The following is an 18,402-nucleotide window of genomic DNA, read 5'->3' on the forward strand; positions in this document are numbered from 1 at the left end:
ATCACAGGTGTGGAAGGGAACTATGGTGAGAGACGCGAAGAAAACTGTAGGAGTATCAAAGGCGATGGGGAGGTGAAGAGAGGATTGGGAAGAGCGCTGCGATACTCCGACCACTTCAATATCACACGAACGGAGGGGGTCAGCGCTCGCAGCGGAGAGGGCGGGACGAGACGTGGGGGGGCGGGGGTGGAAGAGAAGACGAGGAGAGAGCGAGGGTGGACGCCGTACCCTGGCAGCAGCTTTGCTACATCAAGGCCCATTTTCCGCTGACAGATAGCAATTGAGGTCCTAGAGCGAAAACAGGATGGAAGGAGTGGGAGAAGAAGAAAAAAAAACCCCGGAAGGGAGGAGACGGAGGGGAAAGAGACGTGAGAGACAGAGAAGATGAGGTAGAGGTTAATGGGAATGGCAGGTGAAAGGAGAAGCTTTAAAGAGTTTGTGAAGTTTTTGTTGCTGCCGCATTGATGCTCAGTGTGGTGCGTGTGTGTGTGTGTGTATGTGTGTGTGTGTGTGTGTGTGTGTGTGTGTGTGTGTGTGTGTGTGGGCACAGTGCCCGAACACACTCTGCGCTCAGTAGGATGGCAGCAGATGTGCAGGGTACAGTAATTGGTGCTAGAGACCCAGCGGGGCCCTGAGATCCACTCCAATCTCTCCCACCATCACGTGCACACACGCGCACACAAAGTCAGTCCCATATGCTCACTTTCTCTTTCACTATCATTGACACACACACACACCTGCTTGCTTGCCTCCTCACTTGGCATGAAATCACACATCCACGCACACAAACAGCACACACACACACACACGCCCGCACCGACTGTTAGACTACAAATCACCTGCTTTACATCACTTACCCCCCGCCAGATCCTCGCTCGGCCCTCCTCCAGCCCTCCACCACCTGCGAACAGCAGCAGCCGCCTCCTTGCTAATTTTCCCATCCTTTCACCATAATTCAAGGCCACATAAAATCAACGGGTGCGTCCCGTTAATTCACAAGCTTCTCCCTTTTCCTGTCCAGCTCTATATGCTGCTGTCTTTTACGATGCGCCATTTGCTCCACATTGCTACTGGACGTCCCGGGATTATCAGCCCGGTCGCCGAGATAAAATGTTGGCCGTTCATGTTTCTGCAGACCACTGACACGTTCACATCTGTACGTGTCACAGGCTATGTTCAATATGGATATTTCGACAAAAAGTGTCATATCGTGCTCACATTACACATTAATGACCTGGCTGTTTTATCGGGAGGTGGAGGGGGTATGGGTGGAGTTGCAAGCCAGAAGGCTGCCAAGCAAGAAACCGCAGTGCGAGACTCCGTTTCAGAGAAAACATGATCTTTTCCTAAGTGGATTATGTAGCCAAACCCAATCAGACCATAAGCACAGTGCTGTCACCACATTAAAGAGAAAACTGAACCTAAGGAAACATAAAGTTGCGAGATATCCAAGGTTTGCTGAATCGTACACTGCCAACATTTATTCTGCCAACTGGGTCGCGATTATAGGCAGTGGTGGAGGGAGCACTGAGAGTAAAAGCACTAATACGTCAATGTCTTTACGCACAGTTCAATACTGGTGCATTAATTAAGAACTGCAGTCAAGCACATACATCAAATCCGCTTATACTGTCAAGTTACGACGAGTTGATCTACACCCCCTACAAATCAGAATCCAGAATTCTCAGTGGCCATGGTACCGAGCTCGGCATGCAGCAGTTAGTGTCATCGGGGGGCCTTTTCTGTGATATTGTTTTCTGTCACACGGTGTTCCTGCTCAACTTAACACAATGCCTCCACTTTGACACGTCAGGAAGTTGATTTGACTGACATGACTCCAAACTATAACATACGAACAACGGCATTGCATTACTTTTATCTACTATTAAACAGCTCTCGTGAAGATTTTCACAAACTAGTTGAGCAAGCAGGTTTAATTATTGGGAACAAAGTCTCACGAGTTTGACATCATCTGCTAAATTCTCTTCAAATTAATCAAAAACCATTCAATCATTTCTGACAAGGTGGTCTGTATGAGAGGAATTTTAAGATTAATTTCACATTTAACCCTTTTAAATTTAATCAAACTACACAGACAGAAAAAAAAGTTGCATCACAACCTTGGACCATTCACTGTATATTTAATGGAGCTACTGTACAGCATGTATTAGCATACATACGTAATAATGTAATGCATTTTGGAATAAGTATATAATCACACATGGAGATAGTAACAGCAGAAAATCAGTCAGTGATGTGACAGGAAGTGGTGATTTTGTGTCAGTTTCTCATTGAATTGCTGTTGTCGTATTGTTGTCGCACACTCTTCACACTTGATAGCAGTTTCAGTGAGGCAAAGTGCCTTTATACTTCCATCTAGGCAATAACCTAACAACAGCAGTTAGCTATATATCAGGTTATTGAGGATGATCTACCGATAGTGGATCCTGGCTCAGTTGGCATTTGTGGATTCACTTACGTTTAAATAACCGCGCACCACTGACGCCCTCTGTCATGAAAGCCTCTGGGTTCTGGGCAATTTTACCAAGTGTGATTGGATGTAATAATATTTGTCCTCCGTTTCTTTCCCCCGACAAGAATATTCAAGATTTTTTTTTCCACCTCAACAAGTGGGTATTTCAATTTTCACCAGCTGCTCTGGCAAAATGATTGAGTCCGTATGAGATACAGTTTTGCAACGCACCGTGCGAAACAGTGGGGTTCGGATAAGTTCAAGGATTTGCTTTTCGATATGTATTCAAATTATGACCTACAAGTGTGCATGAGTATATGAATTTGTGTTTGTGTGACGCACACAACAGCGCTTATTACTCCTCTCCCTCCCTCTGCATTTCTGCCAGGATTTGCAAACTTATGCGACATCCTTTGAAATACATTTTTAGCAGCCTCCTCAGCCCTTGTTTGTAGCTACGTGTTATCAGCCCCGCGCCACCCACCGACGTTCACTAGCGTTAATTACATGACGGCTGGCATATCATGGGGCACTGTCTGCAGCGCTGACTCACAGTTCCCGATTGTTGTTGGTCACCTTTCCATATAGCTTCCTGGCAAACCATCAGTTGTGGCTACTGCGGTGCCAAGCTATCATTTTTGTAATGAGCCTCGAAAAACTGTTCTAGATTTGTATTTTGTAGCCATCAATTTGTTCAGTTCATCATCCTGTCTCTACCTCCCATAATCCACTCCTCCTTTCTCCTCATTCCCTCTCTCCTCCGACTGCTGCAGTCTTATTTTCCTCCTCTGTGCACTTCATAGCACTGCTGGATCTCTGCCATCTGCGCCTGGGCCCAGTGTGTATGTGTGTAAGCATGCGTGAGTGTGGTGTATACGAACGTGCCTACCTGGGCAGCGTCGGCCTGTGTGTACGCACCGCGCACAGATTGTGTGCATGTGTGTGTGTTTGAGGGTCGTTAAACTTGCTGAGACAGCCAGGGCAGCACACGGGTTCTCCTGACTTCACCACAGTTCACTGGGTGAGGAATGGCTTTGCACAATGCCTGCCGTGCTGCCAAGTGGACTAGACTCACTTTATTCTCTCCCTCCCTCCCTCCCTCCCTCCTTCTCCGTGTCTCTATCTCTATTACCTCTCTCACTTTCCCTTTTTCCTTGGATTCTCTCCATTTTACCCCAATTTCACTTACTTATACTGTGTTGCTCTCTTTGTCTTTCTCCAGGTAACACCATGATGATCATAGAGGAGAGCATGTCTAACGGATCCTTGGATTCCTTCCTTAGGGTAAGTTTAAAGAGTTTATGCTCGGGTTTGGAAATACATCGATATTATATTGTTGTCATGATTAGGGGTGGGAATCACAGAATAACTCATGATATGATACGTTGCCCATCTATAATAACTGATACAAAAATACAAGATACAAAATTTGACACTAACTGAGATTAAACAGTGTCTAAAAAAGTGTAAACAAAATAAAATAGGGGACAACGTATCGCTACACGGTCAGAAAAGAAGGTGTATATTTGTACCTTTAGGGACACATTGGCTTCTCACTGGGGCACTTATTTGTACCTTAAAGAGCCCAGTCTTGTATATCTGGTAGCAATTTGTACCTTTATTTTATGAACCTTTTACTGCTTGAACTTTTTGGCCCTAATGAGGTACATATAGTCACCTTGAGGTCCAATATTTAGCCCTTAGGGGACAGATATGGACTCCTACTGTACTCTATTTCTGACAGTGTCGAGTAACAAGTAACTGCTGCTGAACATAGCTACCATTTGCAAGTAAGTATTAGTATTTCCTTAGTTAGCTGGAGCTAGCAATCTAGACTGGGAGGCCAGAGAACCAGGGGGGATGTTGGTGTTTACAAAGCTAGCCCTGAAGCTTCAGACCAGGATAAGTCAGGGCTAGCTGGTTAGCATGCCAACTTCTGTGTATATCTTTAAAAACACAAAACAGATGTCATAACTTCAGAACTGTTGATAATTTTAGTTAGTTTGTGAAGATTTTTGCCATATTGACATTTTGTCTCAATATTTTGTTCCCCCCCTAATTATGATATGAGACATTTTGGATATAGATATCATGTAATGGACAGAGAGTGTTAGATAGTGTTGCCTTTTCCTGGTTTTGAAAGCTGTATTACAGCAAAATGATGTATTTTCTGAGCTTATCAGACTGTTCTACTGCTTCTAATACTGGCCTGTACTCATTTAGTCATTAAATCCACATTACAGATGATTATTTATCAAAAATCTCATTGTGTTAATTAATTGTTGAAGCACTTATAGTCATCCCTATAATACTGTCACAATCGATATTACAAACATATTGTGATATTTGATTTTTTCCTCCATAATGCCCAGCTGCAGTTGTAATTTACCTTAAATGTACATGCAGACATCTTTCCTCATCATCTAATAACAAGATGAAGCCTCATTATTCTTTTTCTGTTCATCAGCCGTTTCACAAACAAGACATTTTATTCTAATAAACCTAAATCCACTATCATCGTGATGTGGTCCTGGGGCGACGGTACTTGTGCTTATTAACCGTAATAAGGAAAACGCAGCATAATTAACCGCACAAATGGAGTGTTTTCTGCTTATAGATGCTGTAAGCTTCTGTAAACTGTTATTGTGCCCCTCTGCTCTGTGAACCACCGCGGCGTGGTTTATAATGATATGAATTAATGGCCTGTTTGCTTTTATTCTCCAAATAAAGGGATTCGGCTCAGCGAGCACAACATTGCACTGTAGTAAGAGACGTTTCATTCATCCCCTCCCTGTTCTTCTTTCCTTTCTTCTAATTTTTTCATCTCCTTCCTTCCTTCCCTTCCTTTTCCCATCACCTCAGAAACACGAGGGCCAGCTGAGTGTAATGCAGCTCATGGACATGCTGACCGGGGTGGCATCGGGGATGAAGTACCTCACCGAAATGGGCTTCGTCCACAAACGGCTCGCAGCGCACAAGGTGAGGGGAGCAGGTGGGAGGAGATGATGGAGAAGAGGGTGAGGGGTGATGTACGTCCAAGCAGGTGGATCACAGGATACAATTTGTCCTCATGTGAAAACATCTTTGACAGTCACTCGCCTGCAGGTTTTTATTTGAGAGCTACATGAAGCCGAACACGTTGGGACAATACTGTCGAAGCCGCTTTGTCACATCCAGGTCTCACAGCGTGGCATTTTCCTAAAAGAGCCCGTCTGTCAAACTGTGAATGCCGTGATCACATTGCAGAAAATGAAGAACGAGACCATTTGTTCTTGTAAACAATCAATTGTCCCCGGTACGATTAGAGCTTTGCCCACCGGGGCGGTGCGATCTCATGCTGAGATTGTTTCCCCGACAAATGTTACCAATGCTAATCAGTTTGTTTTTCCCACTTTCAGGTGCTGGTTAACTCCAACCTGGGCTGCAAGGTATCCGGCTTCAGGCCTCTTCAGGAGGACAAGATCGAGGCCATCTACACCACACTGGTAAGGGACAAAAACCACGGTGAAATCTTTTCTGGGTATTTTTAAATTCATTATTTTCCGCTTCTTTCTAATTAATGACCCTCAAAGCAGCACAAAGCCAAGTTCACCCATGTAGGGTGATATTTTTAATGAGCCTCAGACCAAACGCGAGTTAACACACATCGTGTCTGGTTCAGCTGAGGCCATATAATTAAGCTGTCAGAGGGAAAAAAAAAATAATTTCATTGCTTTATTTCCCTGGATATTTTTGGGCTCCATTCAAGGTGAAACCATTCCTCTAAAGATTCTTTTGATCTGCTGAAAATATGTTCAAAAGCCTTTCAAAGGGAATATTTAAGCACTGCTTTTTTGAACTCTCCACACCCTTTCTTTACGTCGCGTCTTACCTCTCCCCCCCCCGGCAGCACGGAGGGAAGAGCGTGGTGCTGTGGACCGCTCCGGAGGCCATCCAGTACCACCGCTTCTCCTCGGCCTCAGATGTCTGGAGCTTCGGCATCGTCATGTGGGAGGTCATGTCCTACGGAGAGAGACCCTACTGGGATATGGGCAACCAGGATGTAAGTGTGTGTGTGTGTGTGTGTGTGTGTGTGTGTGTGCGATAGCAAGGGTGGCTTTCCATTAATCTCTCCAGTCACTTCCTTTATATTGCTTCCTCCCTTTCACCTACGCTCTATCAATGAACTCTGTATCCATGCCCGGCTTGGATCTTATTAAAAGAAAGCCAAGAAGCCACAGTACGTCTGAAAGCTTTTGCCGGGCCTAAGTCCCCCTCTTTAAGTCTGCATCAGCTCCATGACCAATCCTGTTTTCTCTTAAGGACGCATTGACCCCCTTCCAGTGGCCTCCGCCTGTCCCAGAGTGCCGTCCTGCTTTTAAAAGTGTTAAAAAAAGAAAAATCCCCCGGAAAATTTCTTTAAGGAAATGTAAAGCACTTGCCATTTGAGGGGTTGAAGAGATTGTCCAGTCGATAGGACCCCGCCGCTTGTCACTAGAACTCTATTATTTCCAAGCAGACGTGGGCGGGTGCTTTGCCGTCGTCACTCCTACCTCTTCTCTTTCCCCTCCAAAAAAAAGAGGTTGTTTTTGTCCTTTTATTTGAAAGAAAGTCACGCTTCTAAAGTGCAGTCGAAAGCATGATGCAAGTCTTCTAAAGACACAAAAGAGAGCACTTTATTTTCTGAGACTATTTTCTCTTTTCACCTGAAGCCGACAACACACGGGAGCGTGAGAAGAGGTGGACGATTTGAAAGAGTTCTCGTCGTTTCATCGAGTCCAAAAGCTAAATCGTGCTAATGCCCTCTCAAATTGCTGTCATGGGGAAATTATGCCAACACTTTATGCAGGCAGGTGGATGGTTAAAAAGCAACGGGTTATTAGCATGTTCCACTTTTGAATGTCCAAAATGAATATGCATGAGTTATTCAGCAGGCGCAAGAATAGTTAGCTTTCACAGCGCCTTTTTTTTTCTTCTTCCTCTCATGCCCTTTCACAAAGCAGGAGAAAGTTTCCTCTCAGCCTCGTTCGTATTATCAAACTTTCCAATTGAGAGGGCAAAGGTCGAGCTTGTAGAGCGCCGGGGATATTAATCCACTTTAAATTGATACATTATATCATAACGGAATTGTTGGTCGGCCTGTCCACCTGTGATCCATAGCGACCTTTACCGTCCGACTTTGATTAAATGGAAAATGTCAAATGCTGAAAAGCATTTTATGAATGCTCTTTAGTGAGATACGAGCTCAAGGGGGGCTGAGAGGGCGGTGAAGTGGCGGCGGTGGGCGGGCAGGTAGAGAGAAGAGAGGGAAAAGGGCTTCAGGAAGTAATGCCACTGATGGATGTCATTTTTGTGATTACGCTCCGACTTTATTTCCTCCTTTCAAGAGATTGTATTTCTTGGGGACGTATCGCGTGTCCATAAATATATTGAGAGCAAGTCTCTCGTGAGGCGCTGTGGTGGATGGGGACAGCATTAGTTTGATGGAGGAGGAGCGAGGAACATTGAGGTGGTCTGGAGGGAGGCTTTCGTGCTCTGCTGTTTGAAGACAGGGAGGTTTCAGGGTTGATTAAAAGGGGCTCTATGTAACAATGTGTAGTCGTTTACATCTATTAATCACTTTTTTATTGGTCATATGTGAGCGGATTGTAACGTGACGTGGAAAGTGAAACCTTCTCCATCTCTTTCCGTTGCCTATACATGTAAGAATGGCCACCTGTTGATGTCAAAATCCAAACACAGGGGGCAACAGTTGCTCGCGTTAGTTTAGAAATGGAGTCTGCTCACAAACTGACGACCGGCTTCAGGCACAACACCTTTAAAAAAAAAAAAAGGCTGAGCTGGGATGAATCATTGTATTTAGAGGCTTATCTTTTAGAGTGGGACAGGTATAAGAAAACAGCAACAACTTATGGTCAGTCTGTGTCGTATCTGTTACTGTCTGGATTGTTATTATAATTCACGGAGCTACAAGATATCGCATTATCGGAAATTACAATGTTATGATAAACTTCTCTGCTGATAAGAGCACATCAAATATCCTGTAAAGTGACACTAAGAGACACCGAATATCCTGTTGAGTGACCTTTAATCCCAGTCATGATTTTGTTTTTGCAGGACGATCCCTCTCCTCTTACAGTCGCCTCTTTTTGCTGTCCGGATCAATGTTTTTGTAGCAGGTCTAGTCGCGACGTTACCGCGGATTCGTAGCGACCTCATATTGTTTATCTCCGACTTTGTTCCGAGGTGACCTTAAAGGATGCCGCCTCAAAATAAGTTCAGTAACTAAAAAGTGAAACAATGCAATGGAGCAATAAAGGAGGTGTAATTAAGAGTTGATGGAACAACTAACACTTTTCTGTTCTTATTTATCCAAGTAGGGCTTACACTGTCCAAAGGCCTCTAATCTTGGCAACTAAGCAACTCCGCTGTGAAGAAATAAAGTTTTAAACATCTTACTCAACTATTTTTTTAAGTAGGACAAATCTTATTCACTTCCCCACATCCTGCTCTATGAGTCACCCACTCGTCCTTTTGGGAATTTATCCAATTATAGTAGAAGTGCTTAAAAAATCCGAACACCACTTCCAAATTTTCTAACCTGTTTTCCGTTCCTGTAGGTGATCAAGGCCATCGAGGACGGTTTCAGGCTGCCCGCTCCGGTTAACTGCCCTCAACATCTCCATCAGCTGATGCTGGACTGCTGGCAGAAGGAGAGGACGGAGAGGCCCACCTTCAGCCAGATCCACTCAGCCCTCAGCAAGAGCATTCGCTCCCCCGATGGCATCGGCTCCTCCACGCTGGCACGCAGGTGAGGCCCGGTTATCTCTGCTGCTCGGCACGCATTTCATTCCTGCACGTTTCTCCGTGTAATCGACGCCATTTCTCGTCCTCCAGAACCCTGAGTTCATCCATCACGCTAGCAGAGAGGCCTCTCCCCTCCTTCCCTTCCTTTAACTCAGTGGGGGAGTGGCTGGACGCTGTGGACATGGGCCGCTACAAGGACAACTTCACCGCAGCAGGATACTGCTACTTGGAGTCTGTGGCACGAATGACCGTACAGTGAGTGGCTTTCTACAAGTCTGTCTCCGTGACCTTTCATTTCCTGTTGTAGAGAGGGTGTCGGAGTGAGATAATAAGAGAAGAGATCATTAAACAGATAACTGCATGAATAAATAAGTGACTTGAGGGATAATGTCCATTCCTTTTCTCTTCTATTATTGATCCCTTTTTCATTCTGAGCTGTTAAAGATAGTATTTATAACCGACTGGTGCTCGGGGAGAAAGGAAAACATCGGAGCCGTTACAATGAGCTTATCAGCAGAACAATCACCAGCAACTGTTCTGATAATCCATTAGTTATTAGAGCATTGATCTCAAAGACTCTGGCTCTGGCGTTTCAGTTGTGAGGGTTTGCTGCTTTTTTTCTTCTGTAATACATTTTAGGGTTTTAGAGTTTTATTATTTCATGACATTACCTTGGGCTTTAGGAAATTATAATGTGGTTTCATCAAAGTATAAATTAAGAAATTGCTAGATGAAAGCGAGCGGGCTGGTAAGTTATTTTTGAAGCATTTTTTTGTTATGTTTGAAGGAAATCTCTCAACATCCCGGGAGCAATCAATAAATGCAACGCTCTGACCAAAAAGTCCTGTATCCAGCCCATCCAATCATCTCATTCGGATCATATGAAAACATTTGCCAGGCTACCCGCCCGTCTGTCTGCTCACCTGCCGCTGCATTAACTGTGCATGATCAGAGTCTTCCTCATGCCGGGGTGGATATCTTGCTGAAGCTATTAGCGAGCTAGTCAAACAAGAATAGTGGAGAAAGTGCAGCCAAAATTTCCCAATCCTAGCGAGCTTGACAGCAGTGACTACTAACAACTGCCATGTCCGTTGCTTGCGTTCATTACAATAAGGTTCAATGTTCTCTAACGTGAGTGAGGCACGAAGTAAAAAAAAAAATGGTTGCGATGGTAACGACGTGCTGCACAGTTAGCTGGGTTAGTCCAATAAACTTTTTCTTCAATAACCTTGGTAAATCTTGTTCTCCGTTTCCGCAGAGATGTACTGAGCCTTGGCATCACTTCCCTCGAGCACCAGAAGCTGATCCTGGCGGCCATCCAGACCCTCAGAGCCCAGGTCATCCAAATGCACGGCCGCGGCGTGCAGGTCTAACAGGCAGTCGACGCGCCCAGCCTCACCCTGCTGCTGCAGACCCCCGCGTACTTGCAGAAAGATGATGGGGTGGAGAAGAGGAGAAAGAGAGAAAGAGAGCTCTCCCAAACTGAAGGAAAGATGAGCAGATCTTCCTTCCGACTGCACTCCTCTATCTACTCCTCCTTCCCACACTTCCTCATGCCTTCCTTGATCCCTTACTTCCTTTTTTTCTACGACTCCCTTCAGAGATGAGCAGCGTCCCCGTCGCGATCGCTGGGGATAGCAGAGGAGTGACGTCACGCGCGCCCTTTTTTTGTGACCTCCATGTCTGCACTTAAACAACTGTGTCAGCTCCATCTCACTGGTTCCGGATCAGCGCGTAGAGACAAATGAAATGTTGTCTTGTAGCAGGACGGGGCTCTGTCTGAAGCTGACCTCTGAGCTGCGCGGGACACGAACACGCCGGTTGCGGACGAGCGCTCAAAAGAAAACTTTTCACATTTTTGGGTGGAATTTCCCTTTACCACGACATGAATTCACTGAAAACAATAAATCAGTAAAAGCCGGGGACTGTTTTACCGGCGCTGGACGATATTACTCTCCTCAGAACTGGCACCGCTGCTTTCACATCCAAACAGGAAACTGATTTACGAAGATAATCACAGCATCGAGCGCCAGAGCGGAAGATTAAACACGGCTGGAATGTAACGTTTCAGAGCAGCGGCTCGAGAGGACTGCGCTGTCCGGTGAGTCAGCGGATGGAGGCCTCTGAAGCCTCCGGTTTAGTCCCATCCACAGCATATGAAGAGTGCTGACGGGACAAAAAGAGCTACAGTAAGTCACGGCTGATGACACGATGTACTTTCAGGAACGTCAGCCTGCTTTTTTTTTTCCTCTTCGGGGCCACTGATGGTTGAACAAAAAGCTGCAGGATGCAAGTGTAAAGGTTGAAAAACGTGTGTTTGATCGTCCATTCATTTGTCGTACGTCGCTTCTGTTACTTCCTTTATCTTCCTTCTCTCCTCTTTGCTTTGAAGCTGTTTTCTCTCTGTGCACTTAAAACATCTACTTTGCCCTTTTACAGCCTGCTGGAAGTCCACTCAGTAACGTAATCCTCCTCTCCAAAGCCTCTCCCTGTTTGAATACTCTGTATAGAGCACGGGCCTACTCTGGAAGACGGCCCGATTCAGATATTTATCCATATTATTTATTTACGTTTACAGACTGTAACACAGACGCGGCCAGAGAAGAGTCGAGGAAGGTTTATTTATTCAACTAGTATTTAAAAAAAAAGAAAAAAAAATGTTAAGCAAAGCGGTCGTCTCCTCTTGTTTCGTCGATTTGTTGTTTTGATTATGAGTTTGTCGGTTTGTTTCGTGCACTGGGAGCGAGAGGAACACTGGAGGATTTTTACTGTCAGCACACAGTATCTGTGTATTCTCGAGCACTGGATTTCATACCCTTCATTTTACGTCCTATCGTCAGATTTTTGTTGTGTGCATTACAGTGTGTGTGTTGCAGTATGAAGACAGTATTAAGGAATGTCATATGGATTGTTTTTTTCTTTGTTGGATTGTCATGCTGATGCTGATATCATGCTCTGCCATACTACAGTACGTGGTTGCACTTTTTTCCCACCCAGACAACTCCCAGAATCCTCTCTGTACAGTGATCCCGCCTTTTCTTTCCTATTTCAATACGGGAGACTCGAAGGAAGAAGTTTATTGGGGGCATTATTTGATTTTCGTACACTCTCGCAGTAGAAGGTACCTGCATTTTTGACTGTAACTGGTTCGTATTTGGTACAAAATGAGTTTTTTCTGTTCTCCCCTTCCTCCTCTCTCTGTAACAGTTTTGTCAAAATTGAATAATCTCAAGTCGCGCACATGTTGACATATCTGAAGAAAACACACCGAGGGTCCCTTTGACAAACACACACACACACACGAGACTATGACAACACACACACGCAACGACCTGGACCTCGTCACCACGATGAATGAAACTCCCATTTTCTTTCCCCCCCTCCTCTCTGTTACTGTGACCATCATGATATATGTTTAATACTGTAAATATGTATTTGAAAATGCTAAATCTATTTTTATAATTTGTTTGAAGAACAATGTGTTGAATATAATATCTGCTCACTGTGTAAGGGTTTTATTTGTTTGAATTTTAGGGCCATAGCCAAGAAACTCTGGTGTTTGGAATATAAAACTGAAAAAAAAAAGTTTCTTTTTTCGTTAGTTTTTTCGATGATTTTTACCTGTTAGAAGAAAATCTGATGGCTGTTGCAATATTGAAACGTGTTATTAAAAAATCTCCAATACAAGCAAACGTTTTTGCTCCTGGTCTCCTATTGTCTTCATTTGGGGTTGAACGTTAATCTTAAAATAAAATTGACATCTTACAGTCCGGCTTATGATGGATTTTTGAGACCACTCCCTTGAGACGATGGTTTCCTGCTCATGAATGCTGTTCTGTACCCGAAGCATTCAAATACAGATTTTGACATCGATTACAGTGGTAACGGTAGGAACTTTGAAGCATTCTGGTCAGCCCCTTAGATTCCAGATGTTTTAGTATCTTAAACCTTTTTTTTTTTTTTAAATATCGTGCCTTGTTATGCTATAAAAACTTACCATTTAGTTGTCTAAAGGGTCAGTTCACCCAAATTACAAAAAACATTTGGCACGCAGATAATCTTGATTTAAAGGTATCTAATGGAGTTTTCAGCTTATAAAGCAAGTCTTGTGAATACTTTTTAGTATGTGAGTGAGCAGCCAACGCTTCGTAATTAAATGACATAACATAAGTAATGTCAGTGACGTGACTGAACATGGCTATTTTAACCCAGAGCATCATCTTTTCCTGAGCCTAACCGAGTACTTTTGGTGCCTTAACCTAACCAAACTGCAACCATTTTGCTAAAGAGCTTTATTTTGAAAGTGTAACCCCATGATGCATATGTATTATTACTAACTTGACTTGTCAGTTTTTCCTCACTCGAATCGAGGGTCGAAGGACAGAGGGTGTTGTCTCTGTACAGATTGTAAAGCCCTCTGAGGCAAACTGTGATTTGTGAATTTGGGCTATACAAATAAAATTTGATTTGATTTGATTTGATTTGATTTGTCCTTCACGTTCAAAACTGATGCTTGGTAGGTAGGTATGATAGTTTGAAGCTCAGGGCTGCTGACCAAGCTTCTGTAATTGACGGGTTGGGAGTGAGGATATGTTGGGGTGCGGAGCTAACATCCCATCATTGGTCTGTAGCAGTCCAACTGTTTGACTTGCTATTTTTCTTTGTTTGGGCTGATTTTCCTCACGACTGATTGCAGGGAAAAAGAAAGAAAGAAAACTGCTAGAGGATACCATGACTGTTACAATGCACTGTTTACAATGGTTTTTAAAATGGCGTCGCAAATGTTTCATGAGGGAGGAACTGCACTCAACTGAATTGTGACGCATACACACGTGATTCTTTTGTTTGTTTTCAGGTAAACGCCACGGGGCAGCTTCCTTTTGTCCAGGTTTGAGATTTGTGCCGCAATACAGTGGAAGAGAACAGAAATTAATTTGTGGTACTTAAAACATTGCAAATTTATATTAAAAATGTTTGGTTTTTTTGCCATTTGGGTGAATCAGCCCTTCACAGTAAACCTTGGATTTCAGCGTGTTGCCTGAGGAAACGGAGGATCTGTAATGAGCAGCTGAACAGTTTAAGGTGAACGGGGTCTAAATGATAAACTCCAAATGTTACATCTACTGTTTAACTTCTCTTCTGGTGCTCAGAAATGAACCATCGGCCTTTTGGAGCTCGCTCATTCCTCGCACCTTCAGGCTACCTGGGCCTCTTGTACTTACAGTGCTTGTCTACATGCTCCGAATCCACTCGCAACACACTTCAACTCTCAGTTACCTCTCCAGTCCCACCATGTGGCCTTATGAAGTCTCCCCCCCCCCCCTCTCTCTCTCTGGGGACGAGGTTATATTACTTATTGCTTTATTACACAACACCCACCTTTAGACCAGCGCTGAGCAAATGGGAAATTATTGTAAATGCAAATCAACTTTGCGTGGGACTGCTGTGGGCAGCTGTGTGGGTGGGCAGGAGTGAGTGCGCTGGTACGTGCTGTGCCTGCTCACATGGGTCAGTGCGTGTGTGAATGTACCGCGTGTGTGTTGACAGTCCACAGGCATACATTTGAGAATGAGATCTTTTTATTTATCTCATACAGTTGCAGCGGCAATCCATACTTTTTATATTACAGTCTTATTGGAGTTGAGGATTGGAGTTTGAGACTTAATGAGTTTCATCTCCGAGCCTTCGCTGGCTCCAGCTTTCTGAGCCTCCCACGCAATCAAACATCACCTCCTTCAGATGCTGCTTTAGCAGACACCGGCATCTGAACTCCCGCTGCAGTTACGCAGGGATTGGCTCGTTCATTATTGGAGGCTTCTCGTAGATTTCTTGCATGATTTTAAAGATTGAACGTGAGGAAGGAAAACACAAAGAGGCTTATTTACATGTCAGGCTCATTAAGATTCTGTCTCGGGGACTCAAACGTGGTGACTCTAAAGAAATGTTAATGCCTTTATTTAGATGCGCCACCAAAAGATACAAAGCTCATTTTTACATAAAAGCGTGCACCCTGTCAATCTAAACCGCAAAAGGGACATTAAATGTAAATGAAATCCATGTGTATGAATATGTTTCCTATCTACATAATCTAAATGATGAAATCCTAATAAGTCTTGACACTTGACTCCTACCTGCTCCGGGTCATGAGCCATCTTAGCAGCTGCACACATGCTAAATGAGCCGAACAGCGGGCCTAATCAACTGCTTTCTGCCTCCTTATTCCCTCGTGGTACAGAATAATGAACGCTATTCATTTGAATGTGATGTCTTAGTATGCAAACATCATATCCCACAGTAACTCTCCTGGGCGGCGGGGGGGAGGGGGGTTGTGTTAGTTGGTATTTATCAGGCTTCTCACGGTTGGAGCGTAAATCTTCAATCAGATGTGCCTGTTTATTCACTGTAAATGAGACTGGGACGGGGAGACGGGCAGGGATCCTTCCAAGAGATTACAGCGAATCGTGTTTCAAAATGCAAAACGTAGATTGTTGTACCTGAAATCCAGCACAAAACCAAGACTTCACTCGAGACAATATGGATTTTATTTGTTAAGGACTCGACAGTCCAAAGGTTGTGACTTTGTGTGTTCTCTGGTGCCTCTCTCTGCTCTGCTTATAGAGAGCAACAGTAGCTTACAGTAGTTTAGACGACCGTCCAACACAACATAGAAGTTTCACAAAACCCCTTAAAAGTTGGTTTGTGATCCACAAATAATCACAGAGAAGAAGAAACGTGCAGCACGCTGTCGTCACGCTCGTGACGTCAGACTGCTGCACCTGGGTAGAGCCAGGCTGTGGAGACGAGAGGCAAACGTGTCGCATCTGGTGTGGACGGGTTTTATCATTTCAGAGGAAAACACATGATGCAATCTGCAATACATACCCACAATGGTTCAGACAGGAAGGGAAAAAAGTTTTAACACAACAAATGTTATTGGCGCTGCAAATGATTAAATCATCCATCTTTTCTCACTACATCTGAGCCTTTCACACCCGCAGGTGCATCAATACAAGTTAGAAACTAATTTTTAATAGACAAAAATGTGAAATCCATATCAATCCCTAATGAATCCCTACTAGCTTATGTTCGAGTCAATAACCAGGCTGAAATGCAAAACGTCCTTTTGTTCCAGCTGCTCCAAAGTGAGATGTTTTAAATAAAATAATAAATTTCTTCCTTTCTTGGACTGTTGTTCAGAACTAGAGCTCTGGGGAGTTGTGATGGACAATTTTCACTATTTAAAATTTTACAGACAATTAATCCATTTATTTATAGTGAAAATAATGATTAGCTACAGCTGTACTTTGGTTTCAGCTCCTAAAATCTGAGGATTTGCTGCTTTCGTTTTACATAAACAGAAATTAAATCCATTTTGATGCTGGACTGTTGCATGCAACTTAAAGATGTTAAAGATGAGAAAGTTAGAAAAAAAACAACTAATTTTCAGTAATGAAAACAACAGCCCTATACACTCGGACCTGGGCATTACACAGCTTTTTACCCAAACCAGACATTCTGATCTCAATCACTATAAGAATCACTCCTTCAAAGTTTAAAATCCAAGAAACATTTGCAGCTGGAAAAAAGAAAAAGACAGAAAAACATGTTCAAGAGCAAGAAGGAGGCAAAGGGATTCAAAGAGGCACATGAGAAAGCAGACGACACCTCTGTAAAGACATTAGTGATTCCCAGCTGTGTGTTTAGAGCCCTCTCCCCTTCTTGTCCTCCCCTCTATCCCCCCAGCTCCCTCTGCTCCGTGTGAAGATTAAAGCAGGCAGCATAAAAGGGGGAGAGCAGTCCACCTCTAAGCTAGTGTGAAGGGGAAACTTCCCCCAGCACAAAAGTTCTGCTCTCCGCTCTTTGCCGAAGCGTGCCGCAGCTCAAATCGGCTTTGAGAAATTAATCCCTGCATTATGGAGGGAGTAAAGTAAACAAACCGGGGACAGGATGGGGACCTGTGAGTGTGAGACCAGGGGGAGGGAGCAGGAGGAGGAGGAGGAGGAGGGAGGTGCTGGTGATGCTTTTGTAGGTAAAAGCTTGTGTTTCTCTGGAGAAAAAAGGGGAGCGCGTGCTTGTATGTGTGAGCTTGTGAGCAGAGAGAAGGAGGGAAGAGTGAGCTGACGAGGTGACGAGAGGGTGAATGAAGCAAATGAAGCAGTAAAAGCCGGCCCCGATCCTCTGGGACACTCCTGGGAGAAGAAGCATCACAGCCTTTTTTTGCAGCATGATCTTAAACCCCTCTCTCTCTCTGTCTGTCTCTCATATGTCCAGCTTATTGCTGGCATTGTCTTCCCCGGCTTCGCTCAACCACTCTGCCCCTGTGGCAAAGAGTCATTGTCTGCAAATCCTCCCACTTCTCTGCTTTCTCCCCCTCTCCTCCTGCCCATCCTATCTTTCCACCGAGAGGGTACTTAGATAAGGCGCAGGGTTCAGAGCCTGACGAAATCAAAACTTCCCACTGAGCAGAGATTAAACTCTGAGTGACCGAATGGACAACTTGTCTCACTCCTCTGCTGTCGGCTGGCAGACTGAAAGCTGGCAGGGAGGTTTCTGTCTCTCCTTTTTTTTTTCTTTGACAGTTTAAACACCCGTCTGTCTGGGCATCTCCCGAGACTTTCCATAAGTGCACTTTCAGTCTCTCTCCGCTTGTCTGCATGTTGCCCCTCGGCGTCTCGCCATATAGCCGCTGTCCATCATCGCTCTGCATCCCTCCACTTTGCTGCACATAAAATCTAGGCATCTTTCTCTCTCTGGTGAGTCCTCCTTCTTGTTTTACACAGATGTATCCTACTTGTTCTCCAGCTGCCGGTGATTGAATCCACCCCCCCACCAGGCAGACAGACCAGATGATGGATAATAAAAAGGATTTAGCTAAATACATTGTGTTGTTTATTTACTTCGCAATCCCTCTCGAAGAAGCAGCCGAGGAGAATGACACTACACTGACGCTCAGCCTTTGACCTTGAGGTGTTAGTGGAGGGTCAAGCTTAGAGAGTGGGGGTTTGTAGTCACACACTGCCACTTGGTGGTGAATGTGAAAACTGCACCTCATAGTAAAGACTACTGTGGTGGGAAGCAGCCAAGATTTACTCAAGTGATGTGTTATAGTTAATCTGATGTACTTTTTTTTGGCTACATTTATT

The 18,402-nt window shown here is 44.3% G+C and overlaps 1 protein-coding gene across 2 annotated transcripts in view; it reads left to right on the forward strand.

Moving 5' to 3' along the window:
• Positions 1 to 12,955, forward strand: part of epha10 (EPH receptor A10) — a 164,943-nt gene extending 151,988 nt beyond the window's left edge. For both annotated transcript variants that reach the window (XM_084379205.1, XM_084379206.1), the window contains 7 exons: positions 3,696 to 3,757; positions 5,336 to 5,452; positions 5,872 to 5,958; positions 6,363 to 6,515; positions 9,073 to 9,263; positions 9,350 to 9,514; positions 10,518 to 12,955. In XM_084379205.1, coding sequence (XP_084235331.1) covers positions 3,696 to 3,757; positions 5,336 to 5,452; positions 5,872 to 5,958; positions 6,363 to 6,515; positions 9,073 to 9,263; positions 9,350 to 9,514; positions 10,518 to 10,632 — 890 coding nt within the window. In that variant the 3' untranslated portion in view covers positions 10,633 to 12,955. The remainder of the gene's footprint in view (positions 1 to 3,695; positions 3,758 to 5,335; positions 5,453 to 5,871; positions 5,959 to 6,362; positions 6,516 to 9,072; positions 9,264 to 9,349; positions 9,515 to 10,517) is intronic.
• Positions 12,956 to 18,402: the final 5,447 nt, after the last annotated feature.

This window comes from Pagrus pagrus (genome assembly GCF_965226575.1).
Source record: "Pagrus pagrus genome assembly, chromosome: 17".
Classification (NCBI taxonomy): Eukaryota; Metazoa; Chordata; class Actinopteri; order Spariformes; family Sparidae; genus Pagrus; species Pagrus pagrus.